This window comes from Diadema antillarum, unplaced genomic scaffold, assembly GCF_040938485.1.
Source record: "Diadema antillarum isolate AM-2024a unplaced genomic scaffold, OU_Dant_1.0 seq00000659_RagTag, whole genome shotgun sequence".
NCBI lineage: Eukaryota > Metazoa > Echinodermata > Echinoidea > Diadematoida > Diadematidae > Diadema > Diadema antillarum.
This window is the reverse complement of record NW_027271571.1, coordinates 390,239-415,948: the sequence shown is the minus strand read 5'-3', so window position 1 is coordinate 415,948 and position 25,710 is coordinate 390,239. Positions and strand designations below refer to the sequence as shown.

General features: G+C 37.5%; 1 protein-coding gene across 4 annotated transcripts in view; it reads right to left on the bottom strand.

The window, feature by feature from the left end:
• Positions 1-10,722: 10,722 nt before the first annotated feature.
• LOC139736624 (uncharacterized) overlaps positions 10,723-25,710 on the bottom strand; it is a 56,818-nt gene continuing 41,830 nt past the window's right edge. For all 4 annotated transcript variants that reach the window (XM_071647374.1, XM_071647372.1, XM_071647373.1 and 1 more), the window contains 7 exons: positions 25,137-25,238; positions 24,442-24,558; positions 23,624-23,718; positions 21,993-22,152; positions 21,186-21,327; positions 20,076-20,197; positions 10,723-16,750 (listed from right to left, as the gene is read on the bottom strand). In XM_071647374.1, coding sequence (XP_071503475.1) covers positions 16,550-16,750; positions 20,076-20,197; positions 21,186-21,327; positions 21,993-22,152; positions 23,624-23,718; positions 24,442-24,558; positions 25,137-25,238 — 939 coding nt within the window. In that variant the 3' untranslated portion in view covers positions 10,723-16,549. The remainder of the gene's footprint in view (positions 16,751-20,075; positions 20,198-21,185; positions 21,328-21,992; positions 22,153-23,623; positions 23,719-24,441; positions 24,559-25,136; positions 25,239-25,710) is intronic.

Here is a 25,710-nt window from a genome sequence, read left to right as displayed (position 1 = left end):
TTGCAGATGAAACAAAAGCCCAGCGTTTATAGTGCTCTAAAATGTGAGTTAGGGATAGAAACAACCACTGTAAAAATCTGAATCGGTAAAATCGATGTTGAATATTGTTAAAATATACAAAATGTGAACAATCAGTTACACTTTATTGAGAAAATACAGATATCTCCTTATATTAAGGCCTTATTGCAACAAAAAAAAATATATATATATATGATATATAACGTTTTGTGGTACAACAGACCTACACAGTAGTCATATGCATTAAATGCCATATCTTGAAATATTTGCAAAATCACTATTCCCAAAGGTAAACAGGACCTTTAAAGCTTATATAGGCCCTGTCACACCTTTCCGGGCAAGCTACGCGGGCTTGTTGCTTGTAAGAATTTTCCAGCACGTATAGGATAATTGGGATTTGGGCTAGTTTCGTGTGCGTCTTACCTGATACGTACGTTGTACTTATTTACGTTCTAGTTACGGACGACATACAAAGTAGGGCCTACCTGCGTTACAACTACGTGTTATACCTGCGTGGGAGTTGCCTGCGAAGTGCGGCCGCTACGAGCCTCCTAATGACTGGTGTTCTGCGTGTACTTCAGCGGGCAATCCCCGTGACTCACCCGGAACAGGTTTTGACCATGCCCAGAGGGTCTGTCAAACCTTTCCCTCAGATGACCCTCAGCATGCATGCACGCAATTTGCTCGTATAGGCCTATAGCTCGCTCCACGCCCACGGAACTGACCAGCTACACGGATATTGGCAGTATCGACACCCGCGTTCATTGCCAGTAAAACACCCATATTATTCTCGTAGAATGCCCGCAGATGACACGCGCTTCCGGCGCATAGGTAACCTATACGTACTCCAAGGGGGTCAACTGCTAATGTTGACTTGCGGCAGCTACGTGCCTCCTACTGGTGTTCTGCCTGGACCTCTGCGGGCAATCCCCGCGAATCACCCGGAAAAAGTTTCGGTCATGCTCAAAACTTGACTGCAGGTAAATCGGACTTGCGTGCGCTCCTCCGGGCAACTACGGGCAAGATACGTGCTAGGTACTGTCAGGTGCGGGCCAACTGCAGGGAGGTCCGGATAGCAAAAAATCTTTCCCCGCAAGTCAACCGGCAAAGCTTCCCCAGACTAGTATCTTATGATCTTTCACGCGGTGTATCTTTTGGTTACTGGTATATACACAGAGGCGATCACACTATCTTATTCACGGAGAGTTAATAGCGGGGGAAAAAAACTCTAGCTGTTAGCCCTACATTGTTTTACCAGCAAAGGAAAAAGAATCAGTGCAACTTCTTCAACACAGAGATAACAACCTGTGAATGTCAGGGAGGAGAAGTTGTAGTTACAAAATGTCGATAGAAATCATTAAATTAAACAAAGGAAAGTGAGCTATAGAACGGACCCAGATGGCATCATTATAAAAGTATACTTTTATGATGATTTGCCAACTTCAGTTTTTACCAACTGATATCACTGTTTCCGTATAAAATGAAACTTTAAATCTTTTATTACATTTTTTTTTTTCAAATTACGTCAAATTTTCCCTCGGAGGGGAAGTAGTCGTTCTCGTGGTTGCTTTAATTATTACAAGCATTATTTTATGCTTCCTTGTAGTAGTCACGTAAAACATATCAATTTGAATTCATAGCTAAGTGAAACTTCTGAGGGTTTTATTCATGTTACTCAATAAAGTCGGCATGACATTAGCCGAGGTCACACTGACGAAAGATCGCGAAGTCTGCGCGATCTTTGGTTGTCCGTCCAAACTGGCAGCCAATGGAAAACGAAATACAAAAGATAATTATGTCATAGAAAGATTAGAAATGACACAGTTGTTTGTTTTATAAAAAACAACAACAACACAGAGCACTTTCATTTTGTTCATCATTCCGCATCAAATTGCGTGGCGTTAATTTCATAGGCCGCTTTTGGACATCTATTGTGAGGAATGAAAATCATCCGCGATTTATTCATATCCGTTTTCCAGTCAGTGCTAGTGTGTGTGCGACATCTTCTGTTCATTATACGGGTGGGGGTCAGAACTAACTCGTAAAGTTGATCATATTGAGGATGGTGGTAATATTATTGTTGTGACGTCGTGTTGATGTTCTTATTTCAAACTATTTTAGAATGACCACCCCCCCCCCTTCATTCAAGCTGTTACGTGCGAGTCCACACCATGTTATTTCGGTTTTTAATAAAGAGAGTAACATAATGATAATAATTTTTCTTTCTTTCAAATAACTTTTATTCATATTTCAAACAACAAAGATGACATCAAACTTTTCATTTACATACATAAATTAGAGAGAGATTCAAACATAATCAAATAAATCATTTGGAAGATTAAACAAAGGTTTGCCACAGCGTGTTTTGTTTACTTCAAGTCTTTTCCGTAATTCTGATAGAAACATATCGCAATCTACGTTTTCTATTATCAACGCCTTTGTAATTACGCAGTACTATCAATTTAGGAATACACCAAAAAGCTATATTCATAAAATCATCTACTTCCTCTTCTTCATTGCTCTTTAACAAAAATGCAATATTAATGTCAACAGAAACATAAAAAACTTGCTGAATTAACCAAGAAATATGATTCCAAAAACTTCTGTTCAGTTTACATGTAATAAAAGCATGTGTTATATCCTCATCTAGCTGACAAACATCACACTTAGAATTATTATACTTATTTTCCACTTGAACAAATTCATCTTCACTGTTAATAAATTATATAACACTTTAAAGTTAAATTCTTTCAACTTATTATTTTTTACTTTAACCAAATTACGTACAAAACAATCATTCAAAATTATCTTCATCCCTAGTACACTTTCCCAGAAAAACAACACCTGGTGTATACTCCTTGCTTAATCAATTGATTATAAAAATACTTCGATGTTACATCACATAATCTCTTTTTTCCAGTTTCTAAATGTGGGGTACATATTAATGAAATATTCTGCTCTCTGTCCATCAATGTTTGAGTCAACCAGATTTTCGGTATAGCCTCCCGCAGTTTCGAATAATCAAAAATTGCCCTTTTTTTACTATTTCTAAATTTCAATGATGACATGAGTTCTTCCACCGTTTTGTATCTCCCTCCCAACAAAATGTCTTCTAATCGGATAATACCACTCTCAAACCATTCTTTGTAAAACAGAGGCTTCTTTTTGAAAACAATATTTTGACTCTGCCATAAAACGTTCTTTTCAACAGGGGGTTTCTTTCCCAATATCTCTTTGTCTATCAAGGACCAGGCGCGCATCATTTCAATATAAAACGAAGGCATATTTTTACCAAAAATGAACGTAACATCATACTCTTGAAAATCACAATTCAATAACAAATCTATACACCTCCAAAACGGTTAAACCAATAATGAGCAAGGGTTTTCCACATGGCTGTCGTGTCATCAACCATCCTTCCTATCACCTTAACCTAAAACTTAACACCAGCTTTTCCACATCCACCATTTTTAATCCACCATTTGAATAATTTGTTGATAACATCACGCCTTCTTACTTTTTCTACCCGACTTTGCCATACAAATCTAAAAAAACATCATGTTCAACCTTTTTATAATCATTACAGGAACTGAATCAAACATAAGCAAATGCATGTACTATTTGACTAACTACCAAACTTTTCGATACTATCACTCTCCCCTCAAAAGTCAAACTTCTTTTCCTCCAATTATCTAGGAGGCATTGCATTTTTTCCAGCTTATTTTCCCAGTTTGCTTTACATGTGATCTTCTCACTTCGTGAAATAAAAAACCCAAGGTATCGTATAACATCTTCTGTCCATGTTAATCCTATACATCTGACAGATTCCATCTATTTTCTCTCTGACCAACCCATAACAAAGCAGTTTTTTCTTTATTCATTTTCGGTCCTGCCACTTTTCCAAACACATCTAATTCTTTTAAAATAACTTTTAAAGACATAGAATCTCCAACAACAAAAAGAGTTGTATCATCTGCATACTGCAATAACTTTAACTCAAACTGACAGTTACAGCCCCTAAAGCATACACCTTTTATATCATCATTTTTACGTACCTTATTAGCAAGAAACTCAACCGCAATCACAAACAAAAGGGCCGATAACGGGCAACCTTGTCGGATCCCTCTAACATAATGATAATAGTAGTAGTTTCATCAAAATTGGTCATGATGTAATAGCATTTTGTGAGTTAAGATTTTGATTTGATTAGAAAATAATGATATATTGAGCAGCCACAAAATTAAAAATGAAGGAATTGATGATATTGTAAGAGGGTGAAATTGATCCAAAGATATATTTGTATTAAATTCAAGTTTTCTTTTAGCTTTCCATACTTTATTTTCCATACATGCTTCATATCATTTCTTCTCACCCTTAGCCTCCCATATACATCCCAATTTCTTTCCCCTTTCTTGTGCCTATTATACACTATCCAGTACCATATTTACCTCTCACCTATTTATACACCTCATGACTCTTTTGTTCTGCCCCCATTCAAGTTTAAGTTCAGCTCATGATCACCTCATCTTTACTTTTCATTGGTTCTTTCTTTGACCTCAGGTCACACTCTTTTCCTTATAGCATTTTGATTGGTTTTGTAGTCTATAGGATTTGAGTATGCAAATGGAAAGAACCCGGTGGGTTCTAAATAAACTATCAGTTTACCACTGGAACTCACTGAGAGAGGACCTCTTTCTTCTGCCTCTCCCTTTTTATTCTGAATGTTTGTTGGAGGTTGACTAAATGCTGCTTAGCTTGTTGAGTGCAGAGTAACTAGCTGATGATGATTTTGGACACCAGAATGAGTGTTACAATATCAGCACCTTGAGTCTCCCATGATCATACTTACATCTTAATTTAAAAAAAAAAAACGAAATCAAAGAATAAGTTTATCCATCCTTTGTTTAAGTATCGTATAGTCTTGTAAAAATCGTATTAGCAACGATGAATTCTGGGTGGAGTGGGCAAATTTGCTCAATTATCGACCCAAACGTGATTTGTAATATTTCTGTGCACCAACCAAAGGAGGAGTATAAATTATGAAGTTGTATATGTACATAGCACCATCGTTTCTGATTGAATTTCATTGGTTTTGTGTCGTTGAACGCATTTTGTACAGGATTGTTGTAATGAATGTAAGTACATTTATAACGAGGTACCGATTACTATATAGTATTATAGAATAATAGATTATATAAATATATTTCTGCGTTGGTTGTGCATGTGTAGTTGCAAGCAAGTGACTATCTGGTGATGAAAACATAAAAGAATGAAAATGTAACTTTCTTATTTCAGTGTCCGGTTGTGATAACATTCCGGCGCTACAAGCAATATTTGTTATGTCAAACACTTCGTAAAATCCGGGTCGAAAGCTGCTGAATTACACCAAAATGAAACTAATGGCTGAAATTGAAAATGATTCCCCTGTTACGATGGTGTTCACTGATGAAAACCGCAGCTCTTCCACGGGAAATTGCCAGTATGGCTCGGAGAGTGTATCTTGGACAGCGCCAACTGGTGTTTTAATAATCGTGACTGGAATTTCCCACGGAAGAGCAGCGGTTTTCATCAGTAGACAGTGACGCAACAGCGGGATCAATTTCAATTTCAGCTACAGTTTCATTTTAAATTTTGGTGTAATTCAGCAGTTTTCGACCCGGATTTTACAAAGTGCTTGACATAACGAATATTGCTTATAGCACCGGAAAGTTTTTCAGGGAGAGGGTGAGGGGGTTGCGGGACGAGGGTGGTCAGGGTCATGCTCAGGTGGGCAGAATCTGAGGACGGAATCTTCGGAGCTACGTACTTGGTATGGGTGTCGTGATTTTTCCTTTTTTCCCCCGATTTTTTTCTTATTTTTTATTTCGGTTCCGCGGCCCCTGCAATATAGTGTGACAAACAATATTTTCACATATGACATACCAGATAATGCAATGGTATATCAGATGTATAGGCCTAATTGTTTGTAGTGAAGCTAGAGTGATGAAGCTGAGAATTATCGTTTTTCTTATCTTCTTCGTATTTGTTGTTGTTGTTTTGTTTTTTCTTCATCCTTTAAGTTGCTATTTGTAGTTACATAGTCCAGTTAATGGAGAATTGCCTCATATTTGGTCCATAAATGTTCATTAAAAATACTACTTAAAGGTTTATCTTTCTTATGTCGTCATTAGCAGACATAAAAAGATAAATTTGGGAATACAACATTGTATATTGAATCATGAACTAAGGAAACAAAACAGTTTGGCCTCTTTAGAAACTTCTCTTTCACCGTGATGAGCTCACTTGATTTAGTGGTTCAACTAACAATGGTTCTATCACAAGTTAGTAGGCTTTTCATACTCCTATGATAACAACTCTGCCTTCTTCCTTGGGCTTTTTAACTTCTGTAAAAAAAGACAATGTAAGATATAATAAGATTGATGAAGAATTTTTTTTTTTGGTATAGTCTTATTGGATTTGATTATGCACTATGTACTCTTGCATGTGCATGTGTGTGTGTGTGCGTGTGTGCAGTGTGTGTGTGTGTGTGCAATGTGTGTAGCATGGTTTTCTGTACATGGGGAGGGGTGGCATGGGCACACACATGTACGTTGTAATTACTTTTTTTAAAACAAATAATATAATCAAGATATAAGGGGGAGGGGAATATGTCTAAAAAGATGTCTTGATCATTTATGTTGAATCATGATGTAAGAAATTTTGAATCATTGAAGACTTTTGTGCAATAATGCTTTCTTAGCATGTATGTATTTCCTGCGATTAAGCGGGATTAACGAGTCTGATGAGTTGATCAAGGAGAATACTTTAAAGGGACTGTACAGTACTGGTTGAGGTAGGGTTTCATGTTTTGAACATTCCTAAGTGAGATAGTGAAAAGCCTCTTATGAAATATGAGAGAGCATGTAATTTTAAGAAGGTTTCAACGTTTATTTGATGAAAATTGATTTTCAAATGGCTGAGATATCCAAAAAAGTGCTAATAATAAAAGGCGACATGCCCCAACTTTATTAGTATCTCTTTGTTTCACTTTGTTTTTGGATATCTCAGCCATTTCAAAACCGATTTTCATCGAATAAACTTTTGATATCCTTTAGAACTGCATGCTCCTTGACATCTCATAGAGTGGTTTCTGAATATCTCACAAAATGTTAAACGCTAAATCTTCACCTCGACCAGAACTGTACACACCCTTTAAGATTTTATGTACACATGGTTGCAGATCTTTGTATAACTTTTTTTGTATGACTCTGTATAAACATTTTCTTTGCATGTACAACTTCATGAGATCACGCAGCAAAAGCGAGTGGAATACACTAGCTGTCATTTGTGTGTGTGTCTGTCTGTGTACAGTGCACTCCCGTTATAACAAACATGGTTATAACGAAATTTCAGTTACAGCAAAGTTAAAATTTAAGCTCATAACATTATTCCCTCTTTTTTCTTTATTGTTTATTTGTTTGGTTATAACGAAATTTCGATATAATGAAAGAAAACTGCTGATCCCAAGGACTTCATTATATCGGGAGTCCATTGTACTTGCTTCTCTGTGAATATGATTTTGGCATTGTCCAACAAAATTTGGATGAGGAATACAAAAACAAAAGTAGGGTCCCTTCTTTACATATACTCATCTCTCACAATATATATCACATCAATTATTACTCTTGCACAGCCACCATGTATGAGTAGTTTAATACACACAGAGACGCTTTGTAAAAGGTGTGTTTGCTGTATTGTTGTTGTATTTTAGCATTTTATTTCATTTATACAATGTCACAAATAACACACTGGCTCATCACAACAATACCATGCTGGGAACTGTCCAGTTTGTAATGACAATTCAGCTTCATTAAAATCCTACATTACCATGGCAACATTGCACACATATTATGATTGTGAGTGTAAAAAAAAAGGTACACCCTCTCTACAATATGAACACAACCTGTGCAGTACTTTTCTTCCATATTATGAATGCTTCTCCCTTGACTATGATTATGCAAGGATATGTCATGCCATGAGATTCAGAACGTAAAAACAAAATGGCAGCTGCTTGAAACAATATTTCTCATGCGGAGTAACACTCAAAAAGTCACAAGAAGCAACCAACATTGATTTAGTGAATGGACATAGTGTCATCTCCTTGTCTTTTACAAAATGCACATACATGTACATACTAATGACTATTCTTAATTTTCACTTGTTGATTCTCTAATAACATGAAATGTTCAAAGAGATCTTAATGTACACAGGCAACAATGCACATTTTTGACTGACATTTTATACATGATATGAACACAATGTCATCAGATCTCCGCTATTACACTATGTACCAGGCTTCCCTTTCTTTTCTTCAAATTTGTATTGACCTTTGACCTTTGTCATACATTGTAGCTGAAGAGCTTGCACATTTATCTCTTCCCTTTCACTCCATTCCAAAGTTTGAAACTTGCCTACTTGCTGCTTTCCATCACCATACCCCCTCCCTTTCCCTAAAAAGAAGAAGAAAAACTAATTATAGGGACTATGCAATGCAAGTGCATATTGACTTGTATTGATTCATAATACCCTGACATCATTTATGCACCCAAAAGAATACCTAAATATGTGCCACATATTTCATAATAATTTCTCTACTATTTTTCTTCAAATTACCTGGATATGCTCGCAAAAAACCCTCCAAAAACAAACAAAAAAACAAACAAACAAAAAAACATCTCCAAAACTAAGATTCTGTCAGTGTTAATCACTGGAAAAGTACTAATATGATTAACAAGAGACATTGGAATGCTCTTTTCCCTTGACTGAGCATATTAAACTTGGATGATTCCATGTTACTAACTTGATTGACAAAAGGTAGTGCAGGGAAACATGTAATATTTCTTAAAGCTGGGGTCCAGAGCCCTTAAGTGGCAGGCCCTGGAAGCTTTTCAGTTATAGATGCTCTCTGGAGCTATATTTTGGAACACTTATGATAAAACTAAAGTTGACCAAGAGAAAGTCAAATCTTAAGTGGGAGAAAATGTATCTGAGGCAAGAGACACAGCTAGAGTGGGAGAAATTCACACTCAAGCAGGAGAGTCAGAGATTTTGAGAAAATGACCTCAAAGCAGAAGAGTTAGAGTCTCCACTTATGAACAATGACTAAGTCATCATGACATGGTCTGAAAACAAATGAATCTCAAAAGATTCTGATATCTAAATTGTAAATTAATGTCTATTTTTATCTTTGAGCAACTGCCCAGATAAAAAGCTTTGCTGCAAAGCTAATGAACCGTCTCAGCATTATGTGGGCCTCCCAGACTTCTTGAGGTAAAATGACATTGTGAAAGATTACCACAACTCCTGGGGTGGCAAGATCTAATTCTCCCTAGCACATATAAATGTAAACAATTCGTCACTAGCGGTCAGGTCTGTATGCTGGCTGTACACAACGTTCAAATGAATGCAGTGATTTTATGCACCCATGCACAACACACAAAGATCAAGCCAGGTCATACTTACGGTCATGAATTGTACACTTCTGGTAATGCTGATTTACTGTGCAGCAGGCACAGACAGACTGTATATGCGGTAAGCACATAAGCACATCTAATTTTTCCCTTTTTAGCATGACTAAAGCATTGTCATTTCACAATAGAAATGTATTTTCAGAGCTCATAACTTGATATTTTCCTTCCCAACATGTAACAATTGCTGAAGAATCTGCAAAACTCTGAGACAGAAATAGTGCTCCATGTTTTTCAAATACGATCAAGTAGAGCTCGTACTGTGCATTGGCACAGGGTTGTCAATACATTGTTACAGAAATTAAATAGTGTCGCTGCTGTTTGAAAATTTACAGTCATATGTAATAGGGAGAATTGTTTTTTCTTTCTTTCTTCTTCTTCTTAAGGGGAAGGGGGAGGGCATGAAACTTACAGGTTAATGGTACAAGTTGATTTTTGTACCTGCTTATATTTTCAGAGACCCGAGCACACAATGGGCTGGTTTACTACTGCATTCAAATTCAAAGATTTTCTTTTTCTCTTATGCCTTTGAGATGAGTTATTTATTGTGCATCTTTGTACATTAGTTTGTTTTCTATAAATTGAAATCTAGCTTGTTTGTAGTACGTGCTATTATACTGGGCAAGCATTGGGCAACTTTTCTCTTCTTTTTTTTTCGGAAATAACATTTACATTCTGTATACAGCTAGCAAATAGTTGCTAATTGGTACATGTACCAATGTATCTTGTTTTGATATAAAATAAACAAGAGATATAAATCATTGGTACAAATTACAATAATTTGTAGAAGAGGTAAACAAATGATTTTGAATACACTAGTAAACCAGTCTACTGGAAGCAGACAGTGCTGAAGAGATGCATCAATTCAATACTAAACCTCAGATGAGAATAGTGCATTGTGCTTTTTTATCATGCATATGCCATGCAACTTGAGGACTTAACATCTGCATTTGCACTTCTATAACATCAGCCCTGGTAAAAAAAAGAAGGAGAAGAAGAAGAAGAAGAAGAAGAAGAAGAAGAAGAAAGGAAGAAGAAGAAGAAGAAGAAGAAGAAGAAAGGAAGAAGAAGAAAGGAAGAAGAAGAAGAAGAAGAAGAAGAAGAAGAAGAAAGAGGAGGAGGAAAAAACCAACTACTGCCAAAACAGAGGAGTACTGTACTCTCAATTAACAACCACTCCAAGAGAGTGGGTCTTCAAGAGCACGGTATCTCAATCAAATATCCTCACTAACACCTTAAAATGTATAACTACACAAACCTTTTCAAGTACTGTTAAACAGTTTTCACTGCCTTTTTTGACATTGCATAAAACCATTTCATACAATTGTCTTTTTGTCACCGCTGCTCTTTGCAATACAACATAGGTACACACTCTCTTGCCTTTAAATACTTAGTTTACTGTGGAATATGCATGCATCACTCATTTATTTGTATGACCCTCCCATACTTTCTGTATTTGTTATTCTTTTTTATATCATAAAGATGAATCTTTGATATTCTAAGCATATAAGTAGGCAGGCCACACTATACAGTTTCTACATCATATCCTTAGTTTTACTGACATGATACCAACATAATACTTTGTGCAAATACATTTGCACTTCACCCACATTCAACTACAGCAACTAACGGTACCCTATTACTGTACATTCCATTGCTTTAACATATACATCATCCCCTGCTAGAATAAAAAAACTGAATATACAAATGTTTGCCCATACACACACACACATGCACTCACACATTGATGTGCAATTCATACATACAATCATAAATACATACATACAGAACTACAAAAGCATACAGATATTAGAAAGGGTAGGGGACAGACAAGGACAAACAAATTAACCCCTCACAAAAATAAAAACCTCATGATTTTAGTTTTACACTTTTGGTACTACGATGTAGAAGAATAATCAGTGGGATGTACAGGTGTATAAAAACTCTAGCACGTCACAACATCAAATTTTGCTCCAAATCAGTTTATACCGCAGCACTGCCCGCCTGATGTGACATTTTGTATTGTAACACAGAGAAGACCAGGGCCACAACTCATCAAACACTTTGTAGCAGTTATTATGCCACCAGCCATATAGCCATCAATCAACTACTAGCACATGCTGTTGCTATGACAACTGCACTCATCACATTTCCAAAATGCTAATCTCTTCAGCATTCATGGTAACTGGCTACCACAAACACCCATACTCCTTTTAAGAGTCATGCAAGCCCAGAACTATCCCTATGTACAAGAAAGAGAACTAACACGAGTCTACACACTGATGTTTAAGACAATGCAACGTCAAAGTTTAAGACATCACTTTGGTAGTGTTGCCACATCATCAAGAACTCAAATCATTGATGAAACAATGAATCAATGTGTTTGCTAGTGTCATGTAACATGACATACAATTTAAACTAACTGGAAACAGTTATCAGAAAGAATTACTGTTGATTTTCTAAGTGTGTTGTTTCTCAAAAAAAAAAAAAAAAATCTTTGCAGCAAAGTGACTCATGGTCCTTTATGGCTTTGGTTCTCTTTTGGCAATATAACTTAAAAAAAAAAAAAATACAAAACATATTATGTACAACAAAATGCTTTGTTACTTATCACACACTGTGACCGAAATGAGATTTTAAACTTAAATGCTTCACCAGCATACATATGGCTTTATGTACATACATATCAATTCACTGTCACAGACACTTGCTTTCTCTATGGACATCTCATGAACTGTGAAACCAAAGAATCCAAGCAAATGAACAAATACCAAATGTAAATAATCTTTAGCTATTCAAAGTAACATTTCATCTCAAGAAAATACTAAGAACATTCATGTGGAGAAAAAAAATTTGGCACCATAAATTCCATGTTTCACCACCCAATAATGCAATTTCGGGGCATATTACATCAAACCTTCACCCACTCAGTTGGAGATGTACGCACACAGGGATGGACAACAAGGAAACAAGAATTTGATAAAGCAAGATCAATTTGAGTTGCATGGTGATTGACAAGATACTGCAGAGCTGAGTTTAACTCCTAAAATCATAAAGCAATCAAGGCATGCATTAGCAATCAACACACAGCAAACAAGCAAGAGAATCTGAGTAAGGATGTACTCTTGTGTGCAAAACTTGTAAAATGACAAACATAACAGGGGACCTCTCCTTGAAACAACAACACAACATCATTTTGAGTTCATTTTGTCCCAGTCTGTTGGGATGGATGTGATGAGTATGATCACAAACAATAATGCCATCAATGACATCACCTGGTAGCTTAACGACAAAACAAAACAAAACTAACACAGAAGTTACACATGGCAATGGCAGAAATATAAATGTTAACGTAAGTGGAAGATGAGGTGACCATGATTTTCAAACTTCAAATCTGCAGCAAAAATTCTGAGACAACATATCCTTCACGACATGTCTCTCACTGATCAATACACAATTCTGTGTGGCAAAATGGCAAACTTGCATGCTGCAAAGCTTCTTGCAGATTTATAACCTACAATATCACCTAGGTCTTGAACTCATTGCAAAAAGAATTTATCATTAATAAAATATTTTAAATTAGAAAATGTGGTCTCCTCCTGTGCATTCTTTCAGGCAAAATGAATTCATTTTTCACGGTGGTATCACAATTTTCAAGAGCTGCCAACATTCACACATTGTGCTAACAGAGGTCCCCAGAAGCACTCGGGGAGATACTTGTATGTTACATGCATCTCAACATGCAAAAATATCATTCCCTAATCAGAAAGAGTTTTATTTTCTCTCGTTAAGACATAAATAGATGATTCATTTTTTTCAGGGAGCCTCTTGCACAATCAGGGAGACTTAGCAACTCTTGACTATTGATAACACGTTTCATTCATTCCAAAGGAGCAATCACCGACTATTCAAGTGCACAACTGCAGAAGCACGTACACACACACACACACTCACACACACACACACACACACACCATAACAAACAAACACGCAACAACAAAACAAAACAAGCAAACACACATACAAAAACCCATCTTACGCCCACTAATCATAAACTGCCAAATTTGAGCGCCAAATTTGCTCATCCCCATTTCTATTTAAGCTGTGACTTGGCATAATATAATGATAGTCCATAATTGTCAAGTACACATATCTCTGAATCCATCAAATATCTTGTGCAAGAACTGTGAATTAATTTCTTTTCTCTCAAAGCCTCGACTTTCCATCAAACTTTGGACTCTTCACCTAAATGTACTGATAGGTTTTGACATACAGTGATTTTGTCATTTCAGCTTTGCAAGAGTCTGTCAAAGGCAGGTCTCTCAAAGGCAGGTCTCATGCAACTATATTGGAACACCCTGCTTTCCGGGCAAAATTGAATGGGGGAATCTCTAGGCTTCACAAACAAACGCACAAAAACAAAAAACAAAAAATGTTCCAAAGCAACACTCATTTTCCAATTTCTGATACAGACTTTTGGGAACTAGCAATCTGCGGATTAGTAACTTGGTTCTGTCAACATTCCACAACCCTGCACTAGATTTGGGGCAGTTTAGATAGTAACTGGACATTTGATGCTGACGATTTACTAAGCCAGAGTAATGCGCTCTTCCTTTAGAAAGAACAAGACATCTCACAACTGAATCTCTCAACAAAATGAATACTGTGTTTCATTTGGACAATACTTACTTTCAGCCTTCCAGTAAGAGATGTCAGCTCATGTAGAGACAGCTCTAATATATAATTTTACATCCTACTGCTAATTACATCACATTCATAGTCTGCTACACAGTACACTCTTTTGGAGTCACAACACACGCAAATACACAACACTCTTTGACATTATGTAATTGCACATGGAATTAGTATATTGGTATTTAGTTGTGCTGTAGAAGATAGAAAAAACTTTTCCTGTCCCCCCAGGCAAGTTTTTTTTAGAGAATCCTCCGCCCAAAGGTAGCTCATCATTTAGTATGTACAGCTGTGATAAAAATCATTTTGACAGTGTTTATGCAATTTTGATAACAAAAATATCAAGCATCAAAAGTTGTCTTCCTATATAGATTCTTGAAAACAGATCAAAGCAGTACATTGTAGGCTTGGAAAGAAGAGACATTATACTAGGGCAGTATGGTGTGACTTTCACAAGGCACATACCCCTTATGTGGCATCTCATTGACAGTACATAGGTAAAGGGGATGTTGCTTTGTTTCATTTCTTCTTTTAAAATACTTCACTAGGACATATTAAGATATTTTAAATGCATGTACTATCATGTTGAAAGCCTATGGGACCGAAATTATTAAACCCTTGCTCGTATCGTTTCATAGCTTCACATTCCTTTCTATGATCACAATCGGAAACATGAAATGAATAGCACAAATGAAAAGAATCAGAAGTATCAGGTCTGCTCTATTCTTCTTTCAAAGTCTGCTAGCACTACAATGTACCTGGTAATCTTGAAATAACCCACTCAACACGAAATGTCCACACACCCTTCATTCCCAAACATCTCCTGATCGATAAAAAAGCAAGTATCCAACATTTTGGGTTGGTGACACACTCTTTCCCTCAAACAACATAAATAGGGAGCTTTACATCTGCGATGTGGACGTTCAAAAGAAAAGAAGAAAACAAAATTGTTCTGCGCATGTGCAAGACCGCTTATCAAAACCGATCTCGCATTGTCTGAGTTTTCACAACGGTTCTGTGCCATTTTAGCATCCGCTCAAATTCATGATGCAGGGAGCTACATGTACTTGATGCCATTATGACAACTGACATATGGTGGCGCTATTTTACTTTGTATAGGCTGCATCTTCACAAAATCTCAAGCTACTTTGTAACACAACGCAGCGAGAGAGGAGACAGTCAACACAACCGTTGTCTTAACGTCAACATCGCAAATTTAAAGCGTGCTTTTACAGGGTGAAGGCAGAAAAGCTCATTAAAACAATTGTAGAATAAGGGATGCCTTGGATAGAAATCATTGTATTTTTTTTTTTCATGTCAAGAAGTGAAGGGTGAACAAGGGGAGTGAAATCGTGTCATCACAATGAGTTTCTTGCAGCACATCCAAATGAGACATGATATGGCAAATCTATGCCAAGTTAAAGTGACTATACCCTGTCAATGCATGAATCTTTGCCTAAGAACATGAACCTTCACTGTATGTAGGATTGTAGTGGTCCAGTCTGGAAAAAGTGTATGAAATGGCAGATCACATTTTGTATGTTTCTTCTCTGTCCAATATGGCAGTCACTGTATAGATCTGATCTACATGGGAAACTGTTGATTCAAAGCACAGGATGATACTTGTGTGAAGAGGTTCAAGCACAGACACGTTGAAGATCAGAAGCTCTTATATCCTAAAGCTCTATCTTATTAAACTTTAAAATGCCTCAACATAAGAGTTATGTAGTGAGCCAATAAAGATGAATGCAAAAGATTTGGCATAAAGGTAAAAGCGGCAAGAACTAGTTATTTACATGAAAATTCCATCACATCACACCTACAATTAAAGGATTACATGCAGCAACACACACTTCTGGTCACTGACTGTCTAATCTGGCCAGAGTGAGAATCTTATGTCTTGTAGTTTTTTGCCCTTATCAATAGTGGAGCAAAAGCAAACTTTCTTAGGAAATAGATGCTGACAATTTGGCATACCTTGTTCACTATCTGGCTTTGTTCATGCAGGGCAAAGATAAAAGTATGTTTTTGGGGTGCAAGGCTATGCATAGATACACCAGGCTACTTCAAGCTGATGTGTCACGATGCACAGAAAGTGACTTCCATGGAGAGCACTTAATACTGACATCAGGAAGTGGCTCATCGACATTCGTCCCAGTTCAGCAATCCTTCCGATTTCTCTGCAGTGGCATAATGTCAGGCTAGATTTAACACGTTTAAGGTGGTTGGCATTACTTGAATAAAGAAAAGAGCCTCTCCTTCCAACCTATCCGTTTATCAGTCTCAGCTGCGAGTTCTCCTCTCTGAAGCTAAACCTCTCCACCCCACTGCTCTCAGCTCCTGTCCATGAGACTGATGCTCTTGCCTCTGACCAGCCCCGGCCGCTGGCAGACTGACTTCTGGTAGGTCAGCTGTGAGACGACCCCTTCCTGCAGGCTGCGCACAATCCGTGCCACAGCCTCTCCGATCTCCTCTGCACTTGCCGCCTTGTTGCCTAGCAACTGCCAGTCTTCTCTGGCCACACCAGGAGGAAGCTGATTTTTAGTAAGAAATGGGGGGGGGGGGGGGGGGGGGGGGGGAGAAAAAAAGAAGAAAAAAACCTGATAGCTCAAACAATCAAGCTTGCACAAAACAAGGGGTATTTTTTTCTACAGAAGCATTACAAGTTCTACCACAATTCATGAGATATTGCTTTGGGTGCAAAACACACTACCTCAAAATTTAGAGGTGAAACATGAGAGGTGGAAATGAATTTTCTTATTACATCATCTAATGCTTGCCTGCAGTACAAACATCATTTCATGCGTGTTTGAATAAATACAGAGACTCTCATAATTCGAAAATTTGTCTTTATTGTTAGGTTTGTAAGAACTTTGACATTCTTTCACTAGGTGTGCCATTAAAAAAAAAAAAAAATGTTTTTAACCCTAATCAGGCTGGGCTTTTTTGGCTATGCTATATCTGGGGGGGAGGGCAGATTCCGCCCCCCTTCAGATCTCGCCTATGGAACGCGTGATCGCGCCGAAAATCGGCACACGCGACGCCCGCGACGTATGCTATCAAAATGTATGGTTGCTTTCTCCGAAAAATTTTTCTTATATTTTCTATTAATTAATTATTGTAATTTATGCATAAAATCAGTTTTGGGCTCTAAATCACTTATTAATGCTCTAATTAAGCTAATTCCTTTTTATAAATGTTTCTTGTATCATTCTCCTGAGACATAGGATAAAAAAAATTCTGTATCGAGATCAATTTCTTATGTATTTGATTGTTTTTTGAATTTCTTATGTATTTCTTTGTTTTTTGATCTTTTGTTTTTGTTTGTTTTTTGGCCAAAATTTGTCACAGACATTTTTCGCAGCTTTATTATGCTAAAATAAATTAATTTCGTCCATTCTAAGTCAAGATATGAATTTTTATGTGAATTAATTGAAAAAACACAATTTGCATTGGATTTATACACAAAATCACGTTTTGGAGCAATTTTGGGGTTGACAAATTTTTTTTCGAACGGGCGTCGCGTCAAAACGGTACGCGCGGGTGCAACAATTTTGGCCTCAAAAGTTGCGCGATACTTGAAGGAAAAAAGTCATGAAACGTCGCGGCGGGAGCTTATCGCGCTGCGAAGATATTGCGCGAAACGTCAAGGGGGGGCGGATTCCGCCCCCCCCCCCCCAGCCTGATTAGGGTTAAAGGACAAGTTCACCTTCATAGACATGTGGGTTGAGTGAATGCAGCAAAATTAGAAGAACACATCAGTAAGAGTTTGAGCAAAATTGGACAATCCGTTCAAAAGTTATGAATTTTTGAAGTTTCTGCTCAGTCACGGCTGGATAAAAAGACTACTATAGCTATAGCTTGTGATGTCACATGAGTACAACGATATAAAGAAAGAATAAAGAAAAATCAACATATTTCCATTTTTCTCGCATGACAAAAGAACACTCGACTTCTCTCTTTCAGAAGGCAAGGGGAATGATATCACCCTTAACATACATCAGTAGCAAGTCAAAGAAATGTGCACTTTATTCAAAAAGTAAAGTTTTGTGAAATTCTCTTTTTATATTCCTTATATAGTTGTACGCATGTGACATCATACACTGTAGTAGTCTTCTCATCCAGTAGTGACTGAGCAGATACTTAAAATATTCGTAACTTTTGAACGAATTGTCCAATTTCCCTCAAACTTTCACTGATGTGTTCTACTAATATTGCTGCATTCTCTCAATCCTTATGTATATGAAGTTGGACTTGTCCTTTAAGTTTTCCTTGACCCACAGACACACATGACATCAATTATCCTGTGCTGCATAGCTAAAACATGGAGTCAGCTCTCATTGAAGGTTGCAGTTACTATGATCTGTTTCTTACAGATACATAAAGATACAACATGATACAACCATAAACAAGAGACCCGGGGGTCTTGCGCTCACCTGAGTATCGCAAGTTCACCTTTCAAGCAGTCACTAATCTTAGTTATTCACAGCTCTACCAAAATTTGACCAGGCATTCTCAAGCAAAGATGAAAATGTACAATAAGGGCCCAAATTTTTTAAGATTCCTAAATTTGGGGGGATTGAGGGCCCCTGGGGCCCCCTGGGTGGGGCATGGTGCCCATTGTAATAAATTGAGATCCTAACCCCCTAGGGATGCTACCTGCCAAGTTTGGTGAAAATTCAACATGATGTTTTCAAGAAGAAGATGAAAATGTACAATTTAGGCCCCAATTTGGACTTCCCCACCCCTTCCCCCCCCCCCCTGCCCCCAAGAGGGGCATCCCTGGATGTGCTATGAACAAACTTGAAACTACAGTCATTGATGTACTAACTCATAGTATTATCTTAGCTCTATCACTTCTGATTCTAGAGAAGATTCCTTAATTTTGGGAGGTTTGGGCCATTGGGGCCCTCCAGGTGGGACTCAGTGCCCATTTGAACAAATTGAGATCCTATGCCCCAAGGGATACTACCTGCCAAGTTTGGTGACAATCGGTCATGGGGTTCTCAAGAAGAAGATGAAAATGTACAATTTAGGCCCCATTAGGACCCCTCCCCACCCCCTCTCCTGGGTCCCAAGGAAGGCACCCCTGATTCCACCATGAACAAACTAGAAACTACAGTCATCAATGTACTTAAAGGGACAGTACAGTATTGGTGGAGATGAAAATTGGGCTTTTAACTTTTTGCGAGAAACCAAGAAAACACTTACGATAAAGTACAGAGCATACCATTTCAAAGAGAATTCAAAGTTTATTTGATGAAAATCGGGTTTGGAATGACTGAAACATCCAAAAATAAAGTAAAACAAAGCGATCGTAATAAAGTGTGGGTCCCACACTTTATAAGAATTACTCTTTTTTGGATATCTCAGCCATTTTAAAACCAATTTTTATCAAATAAACGTTGAATTCCTCGTAGAATTACATGCTCTTTCATATTTCATAAGAGGTTTCTCATTATCTCACCAAAAAAAAAGTTAGAAACTTGAAATTAGGTCTCAACCAAAACTGTACGATCCCTTTAAACTCATAGTATTAACTTAGCTCTATCACTTCTGGTTCTAGAGAAGATTATTAAAGATTCCTTAATTTTGGGGGGTTTGAGCCCCCCTGGGGCCCCCTGGGTGGGGCATGGTGCCCATTTTAACAAACTAAGATCCTAACCCCCTAGGGATGCTACCTGCCAAGTTTGGTGAAAATCGGTCTTGGGGCTTTCAAGAAGATGAAAATGTAAAAAGTTTACGCACGACGCACGATGCACGACGGACACCGGACGAAGAACGATCGCAATAGCTCAGGTGAGCTAACAAAGTCAGAGTAACAGAAAAAATGCTTCATCAAAGTTCAATCACTCTCACCTCAAAAATCTTGTGAGGCACCTTGAATTTGCCACCAGCAGCCCCACCTGTACACTTGATGGGGATGACTGTGTGGTCACTCCAGGCAAACTCTTCAGCCTCGTGAGCTGCTCCTGGGCCACCTTCATCAGAAAAGAATAGGCATATAGGCAAAATGGTCACTGGTTGTTTGTTTGTCTGTCAATATCTTGGTTGCTGCTGTTCATTTGTTTCTTCTTGGGTTTTAAGCAAAATAATGAGAAAATCAAGTAAGATTACTATATTTTATCATACTATGAAAGAGACTTGCCAATCTAGAGCTCACCTGAGCAGCGCACTTTACCTTCATGCCACTCCACCTGAGGCAAAAATGAAAATCTAAAGATTTGGTGACTACGGCAAGTCCCTTGGGAACACCCTCCTTATTTGGGATAACGGGGTCCCATCCTATGGACCCCTGGGGTACCATCATCATCTGAACAAACAATGGTCCATTCCCCATTAATCATTCCTACCAAGTTGGTCAAAATCTAGCTCCTCCATTTTTAAAACAAGACAAAATGTCAAAAATTATGAAAATCAGCTAACTTGGGGTATGTGGATCCTGCCCAGGGGCCCCTCCTTGGAGGCATCACTACTATTTGAACAAACTATGATCCCTCTCCTCTGATCATTCCCGCCAGGTTTGATTGAAACCCAGCCACTAGTTTTTAAGGCGACAAAAATATGAAAAAGTTTATACACAACAGGCAAAGACAACAATCACAATCACTCGAGCCATTTGGTTTAGGTAAGTTGAATACCATCAGCAACTTCTCTCTCTGCACCAGGATGCCAAAAATCACTGACAAATCCACTACTTGTTTAAATCCAATCACATGAAACTCCTATAACTTTTTCAATATTTTAGGTCCAAGTTTGATCCAACTCCTTTATTTTCTTTGTTTAATTTATGCCATGTATCATTAAAAATAACTTCTATGAAGAATTGCTCTTCTTAATTATCAGTGAGCAGATTTCTGTTTGAGATCCAGCAAAGCTTTGGCCTCGGACGGTTCTTAACTTCCTAAAAAAATAATGACAGACTGAATTTCATACTTGTGATTAGACTTACTGATGCTTTCTCCTTACCTTCGATAATGATGCAGATATCAAAGACCTTAGATACAATGGTCTCCCTCTGCCGTACACTATCCCCACAGTATAGTGTCTTGCCGAATGGCGGACCCTCAAACGTCTTATCTTCCTTCTGTCTCGCCTGCGCTGTGCAATCCTGTCATGTAAGCAATGTCAGAAATTAACATCACTCAACTCTAGCATCATAAGATTCATGTTTGTTCAATCATCCACACGCATGTATAAGTTTTGGTCTCAGAAAGACAAGAACATGTATGTTGCTGGACTGTCTAAAGAATAAGTATTTCCATGAAGGATGCCCCTGCTACTACACCAACTACTACTACCACCACCACAATTATTACTATTACTACAACCACTGCAGCTGCGAACAATGCAAAAATACCCACAAATTTTACCTACAGCAACTTCAACCACAAGCTACTGCCACTACTGCTATTACATTTAACATAACTACAATAACAACTGTTCCCGATACAGCTATTACTACTGCTACTACTGCCGCTACAACTGTTGTTATACAACTCTTAGTTTGATTACTGGAAAGTCAATAACCAAGTTGTAACTTCTTACAAGCAATGACTATGTGTTATTCTTCACCTACTGGGGAAGCTACACACAATGCCACAAGAGTGAACTTCGAATCGCTTTCGACCATTGGTAATTCTGGGGCATTGCTTTGGGGTCTTGCTTCGACCTTGGTCATGCACAATATACATGAGCATATGACCTATGAATTAATAGCTCAGCAGGTCCCTCTTCCTAGGTGACCTAGAGAGTTAGACAGCGGAGTTCACTTACCCTTTCCTCCTTCTTTGGAAGAATGTGCCAGACTTTAGGCTCCATCCGTGCCTTGCGCCTTTCTTCATAGAAACTCCTGGAGACCTCCTCCCCAACCCCGAAGAAACCTCCTGTGATGAGGGTCAACTTTGGGAGCTTAGCCAGCGATGCCCCTATAGCCCTGGAATTGGAAGATTGAAAAATAAAAAAAGGAATCAAAAGGGAATTTGCAATGCAGAGTGCCAATGGATTTTTACTCGCATCCTCAGATACTTTATACAACTGCACATTCACACAAGCACAGCATGCACCGTATGAATCACGCCTGTGATAATCTTCAAAGGACGCAGGACTACCAGAAGAAGAAGAAGAAGAAGAATTACCCCCAGTAAATAGCAATAATAATCATAATAATAATGATAATAATAATGATAATAATAATAATAATAATAATAATAATAATAATAATAATAATAATAATAATAATAATAATAATAATAATAATGATAATAACATAAAAACAAATACTTAAAAAATGTTTTTGAACATTGCCAGTGAAATTTTGATCAACTGAGCCAAACCCACTCACAACCACCAGCTTAAAACATCACAGATTCTTGTACAAACAGGTGGCTGATGGCAATTACTTGTCAGTAATCCTTTTTTCCCCATTTTAGTCACTATACAATTATTGCATAAATTGTAAGCATTCACTTGAATATGTACATATCAGGCAATTGAAAACTGAATCAAAATCCATCAATCATTTGAAAACAAATTTACATATCTCATATGATACAAGGATAATTTCTGAATAATGAAATCAGTATAATTATAATCAAATATAGTCAGTCCTCCCCCATCAAACTCCTCCCCACCATCTACCCCATCCCATTCACACATAAAGACTTAACTACCCACTATATACACACACAAACACACACCCACACACACACTGTCAAACATATTCCTGCTTGCATTCCTATGTTTTTTAAGCTTTTCATTATCAAAGCAAAAGCAGATGCATGGACCAATTTAAAGGTAAATGTTGCTGTTGTCTTTTTTTGGATGATCAAAATATCTAATGGTAATGACAGACAAAGGAGAATAAAACACACACACACACACTCATAAACACATGAATGTTGTCATGAATTCAAAAATGCACTGCAAGTATGTATGGAATCATTTGACAAAGAAATGAATCAATGGCCTTAACTTGTGACATTGAACTAGATTGTGAATTAAAGGAGATTCCTCCCACAGTGGAAAACATGTCTCCATATTGAAGAGCACTGCCCACTTGAGCAAAATCACTTCTTAATCCATTGAGGACAGGCTAATTTTGATACAACAAGCATTTCCCATAGACACTTGCCCGAGTATACTTGGTACTCGTCCTCAGTGGGTTAAGCAACAACCATAACGAATGAATCTTATATATGAAACCACAGAAGCTGTCAAAGTTGGGTTGCTTCTTGTGTATAGAGCTCCTTGTATGTCATTTGAAAAAAGAAAGAAGAGATTACAGTCTTTTTTTCTCACTCATATTTTCAATGAATAACTGAAGTACTTAAATTTGATATGGTGTATGAACAGTATTAAGTTCTTACCATGTCAAAATATGAAGTAAGTAAATGGGGTATACTTACTTGCATATGTCTTCACTTTTGTCGTAGTAAAATCTTGTCCCCCCTGCAATGTACACACAACCCGAGTCTGGGAGGTTCTTGCAGACAAACTCCACCTACAATGGAAACAGTGAAGTCAACAGTGTATCACACTTTGTTTGAAAATAGAGCATGTAGTAACAAATACTAGAATGGCATTTTCTTTGCACAAACATTATTTTCACCATCAGTAATATTTTTAGAAAGCTTTGACAAGACAAATTTGTATAACAAATTTAACTCCAGTTGACTGAATCACTTCTATTATTATCACTATTATCATTAGTATTATTATCATTTATGAGGCATTTTCAAAGAACAATACAATAATCATAAAAAAGAAAAAAGAATATAAAAAAAACCCACCAAAAACAACAAGCTTCCCCTGATGTGTTTCTCTGAGCTGCCGAGCAGGGAAAAAAGCAATCAGATTTAATATGGCCCTCTCTTCTTATGTTTTCCATTTGCCTGTCCAGATTCATTCTTTTAACCTGTAAGTGATAAATGACAATTCTACTGAATGTTTGATTATGACCTAAAAACTAAAGCCACTAAAAAGGTAGATCCAACCCAAAATTTGGTAAGCATTTATCTTTCTCTTTCACCAAGCCTGAAAAAATATCATTGAAAAATGTGTGGATTCACTGGCAAACAGGAGTTATTCTGAATAGATCTTAGACACGTTCTCACTAGTAGCAATGCAAATACTCCCATAAAACCTCAACACAGGCTTCATAAGTCCTGGAAAACATTTTGTATACCAACACTTGTACGCAATGGTGACTATACAGCACGCTTACACATAGAGCCAGCTGTGTTTCCTTCGCTATATCCTCCTCATAGTCCAGAGTGGACGGATCGCAGGCCTGGGAGATCCGGGCAAGGAGGTGATTCTTGTAGTCTGCCCTCTGGACATTCTGCCAACATTATTTGAAACAAAGAAGGAACACATTTGGAAAGTTGCATGTCATGGATGCTATTCATAAGTGAAGAGAGGGATATCTCAAGGGATGCAGTTCACAAAAGATCTTCTGTACCTCAGAAAGAGGCCTTGGCACAGTATTTCTGACATTTCTCTTATCATTTCTCACAACTTCTTTTTTTATGTTAAAACTAAATGAAGCAGTACTTCTTTACAAGCAACATCAGAACGTATGGCCCTAACTACTGTAGGTCAAAACTAATTTATTACAGATTAATACTGTGTTATTATTGCTTGGGTGATACACTGTTCAAATTCTGCAATGTCATCACATCACTGTACCATCAGAACAAAAAGTACTTGGGTAGCTGTCATCAATGATCAAATGCAATTGGCTGTTTAAACAGTGAATATGGAAATGAAAATTTGATGCTGAACCCACTGCTTTCAAGAAAGTCAACTCCCAGTAGGTTTATAGTGCATGGCATACATAGTAATGGTAAACAGTGAGTTGATTGTGGTCTTTTGGCAACTTTATTTGATAGTGACCTGCAGCTACAACCTTGGGCTCACCTCAAATGTGCTGGTCCCGATGAGCATGGACAGCCATCCCGGCATCTCAAAGTCCTCATAACACAGAGGGACAACCCGCTTCCTTTGCTCACAATAGAAGACCTGTATTGGGACAGCAAGACAGATATGGTACAGGTCAGAGGTCATTTGATTGCCCAGGTTATGACTGAAAAATCATCATTCATCGACAACATACATCATGTTAAGCAATGAGTAACATGAAGTGATCAAACGATAACATTTTTCAATCATTTACTGTACCATCCATCAAAGGTACTTATATGCCTGCTCCCAGATACATTCTTCACTTAGTAATCAAATGGCACATTATATTTTTCCACCTTGTATATTCTTTACTTTGCTCTTAAAGTGGCCTCGTGTCTCTTGAAAGATTATAACATTTCATATGATATGGAACACATAGATAACATGCCCAATGAATTGATCAATTGTGACCGTGCATCACAAAACGAACAAAAAGTCGCACAGACTGATTTTGCATAAGGACTGAAAGTAGGTAAAGTGGGTCAACCAAGCCAATTTTGACTTTTTCATATTTTCTGAAAGAGCAAGT